General features: G+C 40.8%; 2 protein-coding genes across 2 annotated transcripts; both read left to right on the top strand.

The window, feature by feature from the left end:
* The first annotated feature begins 2,689 nt into the window (after positions 1-2,689).
* LOC147221056 (ATP-dependent RNA helicase DDX39A-like) lies at positions 2,690-6,845 on the top strand. The gene is made up of 10 exons (XM_086170638.1): positions 2,690-2,771; positions 3,424-3,640; positions 3,760-3,887; positions 3,998-4,274; positions 4,392-4,510; positions 4,699-4,830; positions 5,114-5,223; positions 5,402-5,546; positions 6,104-6,251; positions 6,616-6,845. The coding sequence occupies exons 2-10, from the start codon at positions 3,433-3,435 to the stop codon at positions 6,630-6,632; spliced, it is 1,284 nt and encodes a 427-aa protein (XP_086026764.1). The 5' UTR covers positions 2,690-2,771; positions 3,424-3,432; the 3' UTR covers positions 6,633-6,845.
* Positions 6,846-12,653: 5,808 nt separating this feature from the next.
* On the top strand, positions 12,654-16,303 carry txn2 (thioredoxin 2). Its single transcript, XM_086170534.1, has 4 exons — positions 12,654-12,751; positions 13,701-13,978; positions 14,472-14,595; positions 15,351-16,303. Exons 2-4 carry the CDS (start codon positions 13,701-13,703, stop codon positions 15,465-15,467), a joined length of 519 nt encoding a protein of 172 aa, XP_086026660.1. The 5' UTR covers positions 12,654-12,751; the 3' UTR covers positions 15,468-16,303.
* Positions 16,304-19,713: the final 3,410 nt, after the last annotated feature.

Raw genomic sequence — 19,713 nt, 5'->3', positions numbered from 1 at the left:
GTTGTGACTGACACTGAGAATGTTTGACTGATTTTTTGTATGTGCTGTGTTTTCACGTTCTTTGTCCCACTTTCCCACTACCTCGCCTATTACATTGAACCCGATAATAGGTTGTTCTGCAACATTTAGATCACTCGAGACTAGGATGGGAACAATTAATGTTTTTGAGGGGTGAGTGTCAGAGTTCAAGTGAAACTCGGTCTCCAGCCAATGAATGGTATTTCGCTGCCATTTGCTGCTACAGCTACCAGTGGTTCAGACAAGAGTTCTGTGAGAGATCTCAGCGTGCTGTGAGGAAGGTGTTTCTGTCTCCATTCCTCATTTATTAAACTTGCCTGAGCACCTGTGTCCCATAGAGCTTGCACTGGTATGTTATCAAGTTGGCACTGTACCACACATCTTCTTCCGATGAGACTGATGAGCTTGGTTTGACACTGACAGGGCAGATTGCCGTTGGACTGAGAGGGAGTCATGGTGTCTTTGTGTTCACCTGATGGCTTCAGCGAACATTCAGTGTTGGCCTGCAGTGTTACAATCTCAATGTGGGACCTGGAGGATGATTGGGTTACTGTTGGTCCCCCTTCAGCAACCCCTTTCCATTTCCCTGCAAATTTTTTTGTCTGCAGCCACGAGAGAGATGTCCTTCTTGTCCACACCTGAAGCAGTGCTGACAGATATCACCAGTACCTACTTCTCTGCACGCATGGCATCCTTTGGCCTGAGTGGATGTGCGTTTTAGTGGCGCTGACCTGGACTCAGTGTAAAGTTTCTTAATCTCCAGCACATCTGCTTTCAGGCTCTCAATTAACTTAACAGTCTCTGGATCTGGCCCTGTATTTTGTCCTTCCTTCTTCTTATTGTCACCTCCTTTATTTTGTCTTTGATCCTGTGTGTCATTGTCACTTTTTGGTTGTGTGTGACTGTGGGTGGGCTGTACCTCTGCTTGTATCTCATTCACTCTGGGGAGTTTGACTGATATATGTCTCTTAAGTTTGTTCTGTCTCTCTGTTTCAAGGCTGGCAGCTTCATTTATTTTTTCAATTAAAATCTCATCTGTGACTTCTGAATCGCTCAGGTATGGTTTCAACTGGAACTTCACTGCTTCACTTGGCAAACCTGTTTCAAGGGAATGCAGGAACTTGCGTTGGATCAGATTTGGGCTAAACTGGTCACCTTCATCTTCTTCCCCAGTCCTACTGAGTAGTTTCTCTTTAAGTTCAATTGCTCTAAACAGAAAGGCTTGAGCAGATTCTTTGGGGTCTTGGGTGATGTTCATGAGCCTGTGCAGTAGGTCTGATGATGAGTCAACCTTAAAATGTCCTCTCAAGATGATTCTGAGAGTGGGGAGAGTGAGGTCCCGCTTCACTTCCAGCAGGTCTTGGAGATGAAGGCCTGGGCTGACGGCTTTAATAACAGCCTCAATGATCTCACTCTCAGGGCACCCCTTCCTGACTCGATCTGGTTGCTTAGGCTAGTGAAAGAAAGCTTTTCTTTCTGCCCTGCTTCTCCAACCTGGCCCGAGATTCTAAATTCTTTCTTTAGGGTAACTTCAGGCACTCTTTGGAAATCAGAGGTTATTGTCTCTCTGTCACTGGTTACTGCCATACTGCTCAGCTTTGTATCTAGCGCTCCTATCTTCTCCTCCAGGAGACGACATTCCACTGCCTGTACTTGCTGAAGTCGTTCATATTCCTGCTTGAGTAGTTCTATTGCAGCCTTATCTGACTCAGGATCATGTATTTCTTGTGTTTCAAGGGACTTTACAAATGACTGGAGCTCTTTAATATATTGTTGGAACACTTGGGAATCTTCACCATCTTCAATTTCACCAATTGTGACTTCCACCATCCTCATCAGGGCATGGCGGGTCTGTACATTGAATCCTTCACCTATTGATTCCTGCACTTAAAATGATGGCACACTTTGATGAGCTCTGGCTTGTCCAAGGTCCACAGAGTTACGAGGATGTCATCTAGCACCTGCTCCTTATTGTCTCTGAATACGTCTAGGTTCGACTCTCAGGTGAGTTGTCTCAAGATTTTTAATTTTTGCCTCCTGGCTAGCTCGCCAAGGTTATGTTACACACAGGAGGCAGGAAATTGTGTGTCACATGTGATTTATTCCTGGAATACACAAGTCAATACGTTTCAGTCAGAGTGGCGAGTGACTGCTGGAAGCCAGACGCCGACAACCACTGATTGTGAGCGAGGCTTCAGAAGTCAACCACCCGCTGTTGTGTCACTACCGCCACCCCCGGTCAAAGTAAGAACTACAACAGCGTCAATTCAAACATTTCCAGCATAGTGTGGGTGAGTGCCATCTGAAATCAAAACAACAACAATATACACACAAAACAAAAATGTCGGGGGGTGTCTCCACATCCAACAATACCAATCCAATAATCAAAATAGTCCTGGTTGCCACACACCTATATTCTCTTCAACTCTCCAGTCTTTCAGGAATGAAGCAGCCTCTCAGATGAGTGCTGAAATATCTTTATTGAATACTTTTACGTGCGTTATTTGTTTATATTTTAATCAATGTCACGTTAAAGAACAATACCCAAACAGACTCATCCCGCTCTTTTAAGTCAGCAGTCGATTCCGGCACACGACTTGTCCAATCACCGCCTGCTATTTCGCGTGGTTACCCATATCCACCAATAATTTCAGCGTGGTTTAATGTAGGTGGGACTTCCGATTCGTTCAATAACCAAAGGCCTCCCCATGCGGTTTTGGACTGTTTGATACGGCTCAGAACGCACGAAAAGGGTAAGCCTTATTAAATACATTGGGTTTTAGAAAATATAGGTTTTCCTTGTCATCGATTTTGCTTAACTATCCGAAAAGATTGTGTTTTGCAATTTTTTTGAAGGAACTACGACTGATTGAACAGACTTATTTCATTGTTTGAGGATTGTAGCAAGCTAACTTCTGTTCATGTGGCTACCGTGTCCAATCCAATAATCTTAACATATTGTGTTGTGAATTGATTTTAGTTGCGCATCTAACCAATTCTTTATCATCCCCAATATTTGCATTTGTCCTGTGGGATCAATTGTTGCTGAAGCAACATTTGATAGTAAATTTTCTTGCCACGTTCGCAGTCTTCATGCAAGACAATAGCTCTACGTGGAGGCACTGGCTCCAGCGAGCCGGGTAGAACACTAACATCGCAAGCTAAACCGAACTTTCACTCACAATCTCGAAAATACGTTGCGTTTCAGCGGACATTTTGTCTTTGCTCAACTAACTCCCCTCGGTCTTAGTCGAATTCATACGCCTGTCAATTTTAATGTAATTCTCAATTTCTTCCCACGGCCTAGTAAAGTGAAAGCGAGCTTTGTGTACATGATGCTTATCTCGCGGGCAATATAAATATTACGGACACTTTTCCTTATGAAGGTCTCCCGATCTTTTCTAGACAACTACGATGGCTGAAAATGACGTTGATAACGAGTTGCTTGACTATGAGGAAGATGAAGAACCTCAAGGGGCTCCTGACAGTGCAGCCCCTTCTGGCAAGAAGGAGGTGAAGGGTTCCTATGTTTCCATCCACAGTTCTGGCTTTAGAGATTTTCTTCTCAAACCAGAGCTTCTCCGTGCTATCATTGACTGTGGTTTTGAACATCCTTCTGAGGGTGAGTTGTGTATTTAGTTTCCATTTTTCATGTGCCTGCAACAAAGGACAATAAAGTAGCGATAATCTGATTTATTTGTAACATGTCTTGAATTGGTTAATTTTTAATGTTCTGTGCAGTCCAACATGAGTGCATCCCTCAAGCCATCCTGGGTATGGATATCTTGTGTCAGGCAAAATCTGGAATGGGCAAGACAGCAGTGTTTGTTCTAGCTACACTGCAACAAATTGAACCTGTTGATGGGCAGGTAAGTTCCTGGGGTTTAACAGATAATATTTAAAAGAGTAGTGGCTCAGAAGTATAATTTTAGGCTGAAGTAAAGTGAAAATTAATTTTTGTATGTACAACATCTTTCAGGTGTCTGTATTGGTCATGTGCCACACACGAGAGCTGGCTTTCCAAATTAGTAAAGAGTACGAGCGCTTCTCCAAGTACATGCCTACCGTCAAGGCCGCAGTATTCTTTGGTGGCATGGCCATTCAAAAAGATGAAGAAGTCTTGAAGAAGAACTGTCCCCATATTGTCGTTGGAACTCCAGGCCGCATCCTTGCCCTCATCCGGAACAAGACCCTCAGTCTGAAGAATGTCAAGCATTTTGTCCTTGACGAATGTGACAAAATGTTGGAGCAGTTAGGTGGGATATTTTTTCCAATATTACCTCTTTTATTTCACACAGCTAAATAACAAGTTGCCCGATTGCTTCCAACCTAAAGCATGATTACAATATTAAAAGTCCTTTTGTTGTTGGCAGACATGAGGTGTGATGTACAGGACATCTTCAGGATCACACCCCATGAGAAGCAGGTCATGATGTTCAGCGCAACACTTAGTAAGGAAATCAGACCAGTGTGTCGCAAATTCATGCAAGATGTAAGTGAACAATGATTTGTTATTTTGATGCCTTTTTTCTTTTTTTGAATATGTAACATAAACAGTAAATGTATGTCCTTCTTCTACTATCAGGTGTGTTTGTATTTATTTATTCATTTATTTATATTCCCTCCTTGTTTACAATTATGGCCAGACACTCAATAACTAACCCAACATCTCCTATGTAGCCTATGGAAGTATTTGTGGATGATGAAACCAAACTTACCCTCCATGGCCTGCAACAGTACTATTGTAAGCTGAAAGACAGTGAGAAAAATCGTAAGCTCTTTGACCTTCTGGACGTATTGGAGTTCAATCAGGTATAATTTTTGCATTGTCCTTGAATTAAGTATTTTGAATTAAGTTTGCTTCATCAAGATCATTAGAATGAAATGTCTTGTTAATGCTACCTCTAGTACAAAGACTGTACTCTTGTGAATGGTTTAGCAGGTAACATGAATTAAAGCCACAGATGTCTAGTTTATTGTCAATGCCAGGTTGATGTAACCTTTAATTTTATAAGATGAAAAGATAAAATCCTGTTTTTATAACAGGCCTTGTCCAAGCTGTTTCTCATATCTTACATCCTTGCTTTACATCTAGGTGGTGATCTTTGTCAAGTCAGTTCAACGCTGCATCGCTTTGTCTCAGCTTCTAGTGGAGCAAAATTTCCCTGCTATTGCTATTCACAGGGGGATGGCTCAGGAGGAAAGGTGAGAGGAAACATATTCACAGATTCTTCTTGGCATTCTTACACTCATAAGATATACCCAAATGCACTGTCGTGTTTATGGAGTATAAATCCGCATTCAATACCACCCTGTCTCCAAAGGAGCTATTGTGCCTCCCGTCTGCTGTGATAATCCCTTATCACTTCTTTTTATCCCTTAGGCTGTCTCGCTATCAGCAGTTCAAGGACTTCCAAAGGCGAATCTTGGTTGCCACTAACCTGTTTGGTCGTGGGATGGATATTGAGAGGGTTAATATTGTATTCAACTATGACATGCCAGAAGATTCTGACACATATTTGCACAGGGTAAGGACTTGAGGGGGAGTTCTGAAGATGTCTCTTTGTAAGACATCATGCAGGGGAAAAAAAGGGGAATTACTGAGATTTCATTTGAGAAAACAATACGTTATCATTTTTTTTTCCTTGTGGTTCATTTTGACAGACTTATAAGTACACTGTAATCTGAACTTTCAAAATCAACTTAAATTGTATTTTTTATCTGTCAGAAAGTATGTAATCTTTTCTCTTCGAATGGCTCATCAAATTGCAAATGGTAAAAGAGCAGACATTACTACGTCACTGCTTTAAAGTTTCTGTATTCATATTAGCATATCATTAGACTTCAACTATAGTTCTGAGTCTTATTCCTTGATATTTACTGTTTTGTGTCACCAGAAATGGAAATTTGAATCCTCCTTTTAACTGAATCTTATCACCTGCCATGTTGCGCTGTGCTAATGACTGTGTTTTGGCAGCCGTATCATAAATGTAATAAATAAATAACCCAATGCTTCTTTTTTTAGAAACCATTCAACATTGCGTTATTTAGGAAAGTTTCTCTAACTTTTGCTTTCATCTGTTAGGTTGCCCGTGCTGGAAGGTTTGGAACAAAAGGCCTGGCCATAACCTTTGTGTCTGATGAAACTGACGCCAAGACTCTGAATGATGTGCAGGATCGCTTTGAGGTGAATGTGGCTGAACTGCCGGATGAAATTGACATCTCTTCTTACAGTAAGTACAAGTACCCAATGAAATTAGATTTATTGTCAAAGCATAGTCGCTAACATTGGTATGATGGCTTGATAGCCATTTTGGATTTAACATATTAAAAACAGTTTTATAGTAATCCTCTATTTTTCTTTTCTTCAGCTTAGCATCAGAGGCAGTTAGTCATGTCAATTCAGGGGCAGATAATCAGCTAGTGTTTCAAACTCTTAGTAAACTTATTTGCAGGAGACACAAGTTCATGCTGCTGTTCAACCACACTAATTAATCAGAAAGCACTCATTCATGATTTACTACATAATTATAAGTTAAGCTGTAGCTCATTGTACTGCCAAGTTCATCTCATTGCTCCTATTCTGTCCCTTTCTAGTTGAGCAGTCAAGATAGATTCTCTCCACCAAACAGAAGTGTCCTCTCTGTGGATCTTGTTTCTCGTAACTGGAAGTAAATATACTTGTTTGGTTTTTATACATCTTCCTGTTTTTTTGTTTTTTTTTCTTGTCCATTTTTGGGACCTTGTATGTTTGATTTTAATCTGTGTGACTTTGTGGTTTTTGTTTTGGCTTCTCTGGTGAAATTAAAGCTTTTTATGAAATTACATTTTACTATTGTGGTCTATGAGGCAGTTTTCATCCATCACTCATGACAGTCTTCATTTATAGTAAGTATTAAGAGCAGTAGTGTTGAGAAACATCGGCATCTTCAGATTTTTTTTAAAATTTGATGTCCTAAACTTTGTATGTTGCAGCTCTGCACAATTTTATAATGTACCATGTACAGGTACAGCAGTTCTACTTGAGTTTTCAATTCAGTGCATCAAATTAGGGGAAGTTCTTTTGTCACAGCAGCATAATGGTTATAAAATCAAAAAATATAAATCGAGACAATTCGAAGATTGCGAAAGTCGTTCTCTCTGTTGTCTATTTGTGAACAACAATGTCAAGGATCAGAATGGGGAGGAAAAAACAGCAAGGGTGAAAATGGACAACCAAATTGACGACAAGGATAGGAACATGACCATAACCATGACAAAAAATAAGCAGGGCTTAGACCAACAAGGATAAAAATAGACAACATAGTTGGGCATCACACATGTAAGTGGGTGAAGTTGTGGTAGCACAGATACACCACCAGCAGGTCAAAATCCAGACTGCTGTTAAACAGTCTGATGGCCATGGGCACAAAGAAGCATCTAAAGCGTTCAGATCTGCCCCGGGTGGGATGAGCCGTGGGGTGAATGAGCTGCCCATCAGCCACAGTTTGTTGTGCAGGATGTGGGAAGGATGAAAAATTGTCAGTTCTAGTTAATGTTCATTCATGAACTATCGCACTGAGTAAGATAAATACATAGGACCCCCTCACCAAGTCAGGTGAACAGCAGATTCCTATCAGCATTTATGAATGACCTCACTGTTACTACACTTTTGAGGGCTTTAAAAGAAACATAAGTGGCCACCTGTGCAGGTAATTGGGCCTACCACGAAGTTTCAGGAGCATGGCCTTGTATGGGAAAAAGGACAAGCTGCGACTTCCGATCAGTAATCTGTCAGAGGAGTTCATGGTTACCCATGCAAAGCAAGCTCTGCTGTGTAGGGATCCAACGACACCAAAATCCTCAACCAGATTGAAGTATGAACTGGTTGGAGGTGGAAAGCCCAGGAGACAGTTAACCAAGCTGAAATATGATTAAAGCTTCCACGAGCAGTTGTGTCTGGCCAGGCTGGTCTTTGAAGCAACCTAAGATCTCTTGGCCTGAGCTTCAAAGGCTGGGTCACTCTGGATAAAGTTCTTGATTAAGTCAGTCTACAACGTCCTCCCCAGCCCATCTGACAACATCTGTCGGGATCAAGCAGAGACACTTGTTTGTCCTCTCTGCTAGAGGAGAGGACATCCTAAGCTCTTGCCCGAAAGCCCTGGCGGAGGAGCGCTTACATTCAGCAAGATTTGACCACTGCAATTAGCCCATCATGGATGAACCATGAGCAGAAGGAAGCTAATGGTTCAGTGTCTTGCTCAACAACACTTCAACAGGCTAGGATGAGCGTGGGAATTGAACTAGACTTTTCTATGTTCAGTTTCAAGGACAACCACTGTAACCCCCTGAGCTATGCTGCCCCATCAGCCATCAAAAACATCACTGTGCTACTGAGAAGGTGTCATAATGTCCATGGATCAGGAGGGGAGATCTGTGGGCCACACAAGCTATCGAGACACAAGCTGGGTACTGGTCAGCCCCTGCTGGGTAACCTGGGCAAGGGTGTCTGATGTTGAAAGACCCAAAACACCCAATGACCTCAGGTTACATTGTCAAGCTTCAGCTCCAACGGCCTTTGAGGACCCGGTGCTGAGCAGACTGGTCTGAGCAGACCGGTGCCGAGCAGATCCGCCGTCACGACTCTCCACAACCTCCTAACATTTCCTGACTCCTCTTGACCTCCGTCATGGCTGGCAACAAGTGTAGATTTTTTTGATATTGTAAAGGCTAGCATTGCAAGCCCCCTATAGAATCTCCCCCGCCACATGGTCCAGCTCCTTTGGGGGGACCCCAAGGCATTCCAAGGCCAGCCTGGAGACTTAGTCTCTCCAGCATGTCCTGGGTCTTCCCCGTGGTCTCCTCCCAGATGGAACATCGGAATACTATAATATCTATGCTGAGGAGCAGCAGCTCTACTCCAAGCTACTCCTGGATGACCAAACCTCTCACTCTCTCTAAGGGAGAGTCTGGCCACCCTGCAGAGGAAATTTGTTTCGGCCGCTTTTATCCGCAGTCTTATTCTTTTGGTCACTACCCATAGTTTGTGACCATAGTTGAGGGTGGGAACGTAGATTGACCAGTAAATTGAGAACTTCGCCTTTTTGGCTCAGCTCCCTCTTCACCACGACAGACCGGTACAGAGTCCGCATTGCTGCAGACGCCGTACCGATCTGCCTGTCGATCTCTCCCTCCTTCCTTCCCTCACTCATGAACAAGACTCTGAGATACTTGAACTCCTCCACTTGGGGCAGGACCTCTTCCCCAACCCAGAGTGGGCATTCCACTCATTTCAGTTTGACCGCCATGATCTCAGATTTGGAGGTGCTGATCCTCATCCTGGCCACTTCACACTTGGCTGTGTATCACTCAAAATAGAGCTGGAGATCATGACCTGATGAAGGCAACAGAACCACATCATCTGCATGTCCTGGGGACTCCTGAAAAATGTCCGCCATCGGGTCGAGAGGCTCATCATCCCGAAATTCAGGGTTAACAGGGTGCTCCGTGGTGTCTGTGGAAAAAACAACCATGGAGAATTAGAGTACTTTATCTATTCTACCTTCTTGTATATAAATATATTTTAAAATTAGATGGGGGCGTGTTTAGTTGATGGATCTGGTAGGCAGGCCTGGTAGGCATATCTAGTAGAGTCTAAGAGCAGGGGTGGGCAAACGACGGCGGGCCACATGGAAACATGGAAAGAATGTACAGCAGGTCCGGATGATTAAGGGTAGAAATGGAAATGTATTGACAGATGCTGTAAGAGTGATGGGAAGATGGAGAGAGAGGCAAGGGTAGAAGAGGTCACTATTGCACTATTGTAGACCACAAAGTAGCGAGATTAGTAGAAGTGAAGTCATTGGAAGGAAGGCATTGAAGAGGATGAAGAGTGTTGGTCCTGATGATATACCTGTGGAGGTGTTGCAGCGTTTGGGAGAGGGAGCAGTTTCTGATTAGATTATTCAACAGGATCGTATCGAGTGAGTAGATGCCTGAAGAATCGAGACGAAGTGTGATGGAATAAGAGGGGAATGTGCAGAGTTGCAACTATAGAGGGATAAATTTGATGAGCCATACAGTGAAGTTATGGGAAAGAGTAGTGGAAACTAGACTGAGAGCAGGAGTCAGAATTTGTGAGCAGCAGTATGGCTTTGTGCCTGAAAGGAGCACTACAGATGCAGCATTTGCTAATAGTACTGCTAATAGTACAGAGACGGTCAGAGGGAGCTGCATTGTGGTTTTGTAGACCTTGAAAAGGCATATGGCAGGGTGCCAAGAGAGGAACGCTGGTATTGTATGAGGAAATCTGGAGTGGCAGAGAAGTATGTTAGACTGGTGCATGACATGTATGCTAACTGTGAGACAGCTGTGAGGTGTGCTGTAGGTGTAACAGAAAAATGTTCAAGGGGGAGGTGGGACTTCATCAGGGACCAGCCTTGACCACCTTCTTTCGCAGTTCTGATGGACAGGCTGACAGATGAGGTTTGACAGGAATCTCCATGTACCATAATATTTGCAGATGACATTGTGAACAATAGTGAGCAGCGTACAGGTTGAGGATAATCTTGGGGGGTGGAGGTATGCTCTGGAAAGGAGAGGAATAGTCGCAGCAAGACAGGGATATATGTGTGCGAATGAGAGTAACCCGCATGAAACAGTGAGGCAACAGGGAGTGGAGATCAAAAAGTTGGAGGATTTCAAGTCCTTAGGGTCAATAGTCCAGAACAGCGGAGAGTTTGGGAAAGAGGTAAAGAAACAAGTTTATGCAGGTTGGAATGGGTGTAGAAATGTGTCAGTGGGACTCTATGCTTGAAAAATATCAGCCAGAATTAAAGGAAAGGTGTATAAGACAGTGGTTAGACCAGCGATGCTATGCAGTTTGGAGACAGCGGCATTGAAGACAGGAAGCAGAGCTGGATGTCGCAGAGATGAAGATGTTGAGGTTCTCTTTGGGAGTGACAAGGATGGGATAGGATCAGAAATGAGTCTATCAGAGGGACAGCACATGTTTGATATTTTTGAGAAGATCAGATACGCAAGAATGAGATGGTTCGATCATGTACAGAGGAGGGATAGTGAATATATTGGTGGACGGATTCTGGAATTGGAGCTGCCAGACAGGAGGTCTAGAGGAAGACCAAAGAGAAGACTTATAGATTTAGTGAGAGAGGCAGTGACATGCGGTGAGGTTTATGGCTGGTGAGGCACTGACGTCGTCACAGTCAGATTTACAAACATATGAACCCTACAGAATAGCTTATTCACCATTTTATTGGCAGCAGTTGACATGTTAAGTTTGAAATATCATATCAGCATTTTTTACATAAACAAACTGTAGCATAGAAAAAAAGCACTTGTAAAAACAAAACATTATTATCTCTTACCTTTACTAATAAATGAAGTCCATGCGCCGCATCCCCTGACGAAAAGCATCGATAACTTGCTTATAGAAGTCTTCCTTATCTTTCTTCAGTTTTAAAAGTCTCTCTGTCTCAATGGAAATCACTGCCAGTGAAGAAGGTCATCCTTGATCGGTCCTGTTCCGACTGTATGTTTTGAGTCTTTTCTGTGCCGAGAATGACCGCTCCACCGATGCTGTCGTAGCCGGAACGGTGACCACCGGCCGGAGCAACTTTCTCGCCTTAGGAAGAGTTTGGATGAGATCCATCTCGGCCAAAAAGTTGAGAAGCTGCCCAGGAGATTTACATTCATCCCTTGTCGTTTGTGGGCTATGCAGCCCGATGAGATTGGCAAAAAATAACTGGATGGCTGCACTTGACTTGCTAACTGTTTACTGTAGCTTGCTATTGCTAATTGTATTATTCGGTAGCCGAGTAGTAAGACGGATCCCTGGGATCAGCGGTGCCCCCTACCATGAGGCACCGTCACTGCATGCCTCACTTAATGTCTCCTCACACTTGTTTTACGATTATGAGAAACATATTACTGTTTTTGACAAAAAACATTTGACACATCAGCTAAACTATGGAAATTTAGTCCATATATTAAAAGTGTTTTTTTAATAGTTACATCCACAGAGACAGCAATATGGTCTCAGTGCATAGCATGGCAGCACAGTTAGCAGAATCATTGTGGGCTCAGCTGGTTGCCACGTCACCGCACGTCTCTTCTTCATATTTGACAGGTAAATAGGATTTTTTTAAACAATTTTGAAAAAAACTAAAAACGGTGAAGTAAACCGGAAAATAACTTTAAAGTACAAATCACTGAATAAATATAACCATTTAATTTATTTTTTCATTTTGCATTTTTTTCTTTCCATGATGACAGGCGAGGCCCGGCCTCCCCTGCCTCTTCTGACTGCACGTCACTGGAGAGAGAATATGAAGTTAGTTTGTATGAGAAAGGAGGATACAGAGAATAAGGTGAGATGCAGAGGGTTGATTTGTTGTATCGGCCCCTGAAAGGAAAAGCCTTAAGGAAAGGAAGAAGAAGTAGCTTTTTTTTTCATTTGTCATATCCTCACCATTTATCTTCAGCTGATTGTTAGGAGTATTTTATATTTATGGCTATTCTAATTATACCCTGTTTTTCAAATAAATGACTAGTCTAGCGTCCCCGTGCTGAAAAAAGACAGCCCTGTAATTTCTAAATTCACCATGCGATGACGCTACTCGTCATACTGCCTTCCAGAGAAGCGAAAATAAGATGTTTTGCTCGCCAATTGTAGTACCCAAGCGGAAGTACTCCTGGTCAGTGAAGACGGGGCAAGTGTCTGCCAAAGTGTAAGGTAAACAGTGAGACCTCTGCTCAAGACAAAACATTGTGTTTAATCGTGTTACGTTTTGGAGGAGATTTTCGCTCCAGTTTGAGTATGTGTGCGTTTCACTGCTAGAAAACGTATTGGCGGTAAGGCGAAGAGGACGAAAGGGCAGTAACATTAATGGCGGAAACGTGCTCCCGGTCGAAACGACTGAATTATTATACCGAGTATTGTTGTACAAACGTAACTAAACGCTGGCTAGCAGTTTGCCAGTTTTCAGCTGTGTTTTTCTTAACTCAGTAACCTGGTCGCTTTGGAAATGTACGTCAGTAATGCAAGCTATTAAACTGGATTTAGTGTATGGTAACACAAGGTCAAAGGTTTTGGGTTTTTACCTTACCGGTTTCAGGGAGTGAAATCCTGATTATATTTAAGGGCTATTCGAAGTAACGCGATCGATCTGCTAAATGCCCATCTGGTCGAAATTCTAAAACGGCTATTCGATTATTTGCTTCAATGGATTGAAACTTGCAAAATGAAAAACATTTTCCAAAAGAAATGTTATCAGCATTTTTGTAGGTTTTTCAATTTAGAATTTTATTAAGATTCAAACACCTATATTTGGTTAAGTATTTTTCGATTACATATCCTAAATTTGGCTGGAAAAATATTAAGTGACTATGAGAATGAGATGCTTTATTCTCTCATCTCTTATGTTTTAAAATTCTACAACTTGTAAATCAGACTAAACATGAATTTAATTATTTTCTGGTATTTTCTTTATCTATTTTTTTCCATGCTTCCCACAAAACTTTTCATTTGTATAAAACTCGTATCCATGTCTCGATAGAGATAGACGCTTTACTCAACTGTTGTGCTATGAAGAAATTCAAATGTCAAATTTTGATGAAACTGCATTGAATTCACATGATTTAACATTCATCGTCTGTTCTTGTATTTCATGTCTTTCATACAGATGACTCACAGACTGCTAGCACGTACAATTTGGACATTGTCTGCAAAACGGATCCGCCAACTTCCTGCATCCTCAGCATCCATTACCTTGTCTTCATGTTCCTTCTCAATGCAGTTGGCCATTCACAGGAACACTCTGCTCTGTCCTTCACGCACTCTGCCCTGCACTCTTTCTCTCACTCCTAGACGGGAAATCTCCTTCAGCGTCCAGAACCATGAGGATTTCACAGAGAGGGTCATCAATAGTGAACTACCAGTGCTAATTGACTTCCATGCAAAGTGAGTGTGTCTAAGAGGGAGTTTGATTAAATCAACATTTTCCAATTTAGAAACACAGATTGATAAAGTTTAGATGTTTGCTTGAATACAGTATGTAGAAAACTTCTAATTGTTTCCAATGCAGTATGGATATGTGTAGATGAGTCATTTTTTTTAATTCAGTAGAACCGAAAGCAAAGTCATACTAGTACAAGTGAAGCCTCTAAACAAGTCCGTTTAAGCTGTAAAATCTAGTGAAATAACTGTGCTTTTATGTGATACCTTTTTTATTGCCTAGTGGAAAGTGATTTCCAGTTCCAGTATCTCTAATTGCTCTAAATTTGATTATTGGATTTCATGTAAATCTGAAGAAACACAAACAAAAAGTCTAGTGTAAACTGAACTGTATTTCATCTGAACTTGTTCACAGCTCATCTTGTCTGTCTGTCTGTCTGTCTGTCTGTCTGTCTGTCTGTTTGTTTGTTTGTTTGTTTGTTTGTTTGTTTGTGTTTAGGTGGTGTGGTCCTTGTAAAATCCTTGGGCCAAGGCTGGAGAAAGCTGTTGCAAAAAAGAAAGGCCAAGTTGCCATGGCAAAAGTTGATATTGATGATCACACAGATCTTGCTATTGAATATGGGGTGAGATTTGGCGTTTTAGTTTGAAAATGTGCACTTACCAAGTACATTTTGTAGTAAGGTTAAACAATGTAGTGTATGTTTTGACATCTGAATTAAGAATTGAGTAACCTGAGTTTCAATAATGTTATAGCATAATTAAAGTTAGTGTTGTTGTGACATAATATTCGTAGGGATGATGACAATGAAGCTGTCCAAAATCAGTGTCATAGGACAAAAGCGCCAGGATTTGAAGTGTGAAGTCAAGCTTCTGAGGCTTCTGCTTCCACTTGGATGTGCTTCTCCTGAAACTTTATATATAAATGTAATTGTAATCAGTGTTGTATTTAATAGTAAACTAAAAGCGGATTATCTTAGTACATTAAGAATATTAAGAACAAGTGTATTTGTCCACGATGACAGGTTCAAGTAAATTAACTATTTTAGTGTTAGTGACACATTAACCTGGCCTTTAAGGTGGACCTGCTTCCAAATGCTGATCATTTGGCTCAGCATAGATAAAACTAAAACTGCCGTCTTCAAGTTGACAGATTTGTGTACAAGTAAAATTGTATCATTTGCACATTATCATAATTTATCATTATCATAATTTTCTTAAAGGCAAAATATTACTTTTGGCAGGTCAACAAGTCAGCAGATGCCAACCATTGCTTCAAAATTAATCAAAAAATGAAATTTTGCCATCACTGGTTTAAGGAGTTATTTATTCATTTATACCATCAAATCATTATACTTGTTCTTATAATTTCTGCCACCAGGTGTCTGCAGTTCCCACTGTTATTGCAATGCGAGGAGGCGATGTAATCGACCATTTTGTGGGGATCAAAGAAGATGATGAACTGGACTCTTTTGTCAATAAGATCATTGGACAATAAACCTGCCACAACAGTCCTGCCAAGTCACCACCGTGGTGTTGTTTTGTATGATTCTGGCATGTTAATCGGGCATGGACTGTCATTTTGAGCCTGTTTCTCACAGATATGCAAAACTCCCAGGTCAGCTGGCATCCTTAAATTGTTAAACCCATCTATAAACACTCTGCCTCTGCTTTGTATTATTGCGTCAATCTCTCTGTGACCTAGTGCTTTATTATATGTAACTACTGCATTGTGCATATATTGATTATTTCTTGTTGAGTTTCATGTCCCTTCCGCAAAGTGATGGCTAGTTCACGTCAGGAACTTGTTAGTAGGAGTGTAAGGGTTGGCTCTAAGGTTTTGTTAATTTAATATGAACCCAGCAAAACAGCACTTACTCTTTATATCATGTGGGATTAACATTGATAGTATATTTTAGAAATTTATCTTAAGACATCCACAACTGAATGCAGTTTGGCAAGTGCTACCTGTAGTTTTTTGTTTTGTCCTCATGAGGGTAGCATTCAATATCATAGGGCCATTGTACAGGTACAATGTGAGAAAGGTGAGTGTATTTATTTGACTTTCATTTCACATTCATGAGCCCTGCCAATTGATTGGAAGTGAAAGCCTTCCCCTTAGTGGAAAAATGACTGATACAATCAAGAACTCAAAGGTGTTTTGGTATAGAATGGCAAGATTGAAATGTCAACCTTAAGTGTTCTAAACACTTCACTTTCAACATTCCTCTTTGGTCTGAATCTGGAGCATGTATAAATATAAAAAAATCTTGTCTTACAGAACTTATGGGGGGTTTAAAAATACAGAGAAACTGACTATTCATGCCTGTCTTCAGTTTTCCTCTGCTCTCTGTTTGAACTTGTGGATTCTATTCATGCTTTCAAAATCCTCAACTGAAATGACACTTCTGATCCTCCCTAGTTATCTGCATTCATCTCTTCAAATCAAAGGTTTGGTCTCTGCTTCCTCTGTTTGCTATCCCAGCACATGAACAAACACCCTCAACCCCACTATCTTTGTGCACCATCATGATGTGATAATAGAGGTTGTGTTCAGTTGGACTTTGAACATTAGCACACTGCTGACTATTCCATTTATGTTTTTAGTGCCACCTGAATTTTTCTCACGTCTACATCAGAGTTTAGCTGTTAATGTAAATATCACAGACACTGGTATTTCAAATGACTGTACTGAGAAGTGCATTCAAATGCAGTTTCTTCCAAAGTTCAGTTGGAGTAATCCTTGGATGTAGACTGGAAAAAGACAGGTTAGATGGCAGTACCAACTGTCAAGGAGAGAGGGTTTTAGACAATCCCAGGGGGTAGCAATCTAAAGCAGGGCAGGTTGTCACAAAATAACTTCTTGGTATCTATTTAAAAAAATGGAAATGAACTTAATAATTGTTTTCCCATTTAAAGAGCTCTTCATTGTTAAAGGTGGGAAGGAGGGTAAAAAAAGCCCCTGTTATTTTAAGTCCCTCCAGTCGTAATTACTTCATCTTACAGCTTAGTAGCTTGAAATGATTTGCATCATAATCTTTTGTCCTTCGATGACTCACAGTGATAGAGAGAGCTTCCAGAGTGTTCATATAGTGTATATCATTTAACTGTCAGCAGCTCTGATTCAAATTTGGTTATTTCAAATTGCCCCACTGATATGTTCCAACTGAGCTGCTCTGTAATAGCTAAGGTGGGGAGCCTGTTGATTCCTTTCATTTGGGAGAAAATCCGCTGGCATAACTTGAATAGTTGAAAGAATCAAGTGGGTGTGGGAAGTCAGTGGTTCAGATGTTGAACATGGTTTGTGGATGGTAGATGAAAGAAATATTTTGCATAGTTTTGAGATGTTTGGGATAGCATGACCACACCATTGACGGGCAGATATAGCTAATCTGCCTCTCAAATATCTGTATTTCAGCCCTCGAGATTCACCAAGCTGCCCCTAAAAGTCACACAAAGCCCCCCTATTTGTGTCTGCCTTTAAATAGGGGAAAAATGAAGACAGACTCCAAAGGTTCATGAACAACTCATAACGCTACACCTCTTCCGCCAAAAACAATAGACCACACCTCCGTCCTCACTCGCCATGGTCTCTCACTGTTGCTCAAACGCTCTTATGACCATAAAAGGCAAAAAAGTCAGACAGGGGAAGCCAGCGGCAGCTGAGCAAATGGCTGAGAGGCAGAGTTGCATAATTCTAGTAGTTTGTCTGTTCCAATTTGCCTTCCAAGTTTTTAAAGCCGTAAGTGCTAGCGCTTGCCGGGTTTGATGGGAATAAAAATTGCATTTGCTTGCTCAAATGATGTAAATGTGGCAGATGGCAGTGGTCTGATGCTGTTTGATGTTATTAATGTGTCGAAAGAGTGCTTCCCTATAACAAAATCCAGATCTGTCATGGTCTATGTGACTTTAGTTTAAAATAGATACATGGCTGTATTTATATTTTACACCATGTCGTCTGCTACCTTGGGAGCTCCCCCCTACCCTCCACAGAAAAAGATATTAACCAGGCACAGACAAAGCTGCTACTTTTTATATCACCACAAGTTTCCCATGACACACATATATCTTGCAATACAACAGCAGTTGTATGTAGATAAAACAGCAATACAGTACATCAAGTAGTGTTGTATAGAGTGCTTATCAAGAACATCATATCATAGATAGGTGATCAAGGTAGCTCACTAAAGCGTTTCATATTTTTCCTACACACCACATTCCTGAGCTTTGTGAGTAAACATGTACCTCATTACTACTTCCTGTGTACTGATTTCTAAGGGGAGGAAGATGGAGTTGCACAAAACAGGGCAAGACCAGATGACTGAAAATGGAGTAACCGTCCAAGATTCTTTTTTTAAACAAAAAAGGGGTGGATTTAGTTTTTCTTTTTAGGCTTTCTGGTACATTCTAGTAAACGCCTTTGCTTTTAGCATGCCAATTGAAACAAGTAGTATTTATCTTGCTGTGGTGGGTGAATGAAGAAAATAATAGTCTTATGTGACAAATATTTACTGTTAAATTTGAGAGAAATCCCCAAATGAAGTTATATATTTGGTTTTTTTGGGGGGGGGTGCTACTGCTGAATACAAAAAAAAACCTGCAGCCTCAACAAAGGGAGAATGTATTGCATGTCTGCCGTAGTAATCTCTATTGGCCTTATCTTAGTATCCTAATAAAATGCTGTGGCACATAAAGTAAGAGTAGTAATTAGGGTAACATGCTATCCTTTAATGTGCTTACATCGAATAGGTTCAATTCTCTCTGACTGTTCAAAATAAAGATTTAACATACCCTGAATTACAGCCACACCCTGCTGCTGTTACAACCAAACGGATAAAAGTAAGGGAGAGGCAGAGAGAAGGAGGTCAGATCTATCCATATTTGGTCACTCAAACTTCATTTTAACCCTGTAATTCTTTCAGGGAGCATATCTGTCTGTTGCCATTGGTTTAGCTGTAGTTTGAGAGTGTAACATATCTTAGTTTAGTGATTTTGATTAGTTTTTTGTCTTACCCCCAAGAAAGCTATGTGTGGTGTTTCATTATATCTTGGCAGCATGAACTGCTGGACCAATTTCCATCAAACTTTTAATCAGGCTGGATTTTGACTATCAGATCCAAGTCATTACAATTAAATAAGGTTATTGATCAAGAAAAATCCTCACCAATCTAAATTGGGGCAAACCATGACATCCTAAGCTGTATCCTCACTACTCTATACACTGCAATTTTATGGTTTCCCTTTTTTTTTAATTACGGATCATTTTCTCTTTAAGTCTGGTTCAGTTAAAAAAAACAACATTATGTTTTAATTTTTTTCAGCCTCTGTGAAGATATTTTTAACCTATTTAAGCCTTAAACTTGATGTTCTTAATTTTCTGATATTTCAAACTGCAACAACTTCACTCACAGTCTGTCAATGTGAGAAAACAGGATGACCTTTGATCTATCTGGTGACATTTCAGATACTTCCCATTCAACCTATAGAAAGAATGAGATTGTGACATTGTGAGGTTCATTAATTTTTCCGATTGGCCATCTGAACGTTAAGTCATTCTCAATTCATCAATAATATGATGTGACAATTTTTTTTAAATAACCAGATGTAATATCAGATTGTAAATATAGAGATATGTTAAGCAATTGTGTAAATTCTTGTGGTTCTAAAGGTGTCTTGCTGGTGTTAAAAATTGCTAAATGGCAATTTACGATGATAAACAGATATTGACATATTAAAATGATTTT

The sequence above is a fragment of the Fistularia commersonii genome, chromosome 23 (genome assembly GCF_037954325.1).
Source record: "Fistularia commersonii isolate RoL2024-O1a breed Wild chromosome 23, RoL_Fcom_v1.0, whole genome shotgun sequence".
NCBI lineage: Eukaryota > Metazoa > Chordata > Actinopteri > Syngnathiformes > Fistulariidae > Fistularia > Fistularia commersonii.
Note: the sequence above shows the minus strand (reverse complement) of the source record. Positions and strands in the feature narration are given on the sequence as shown.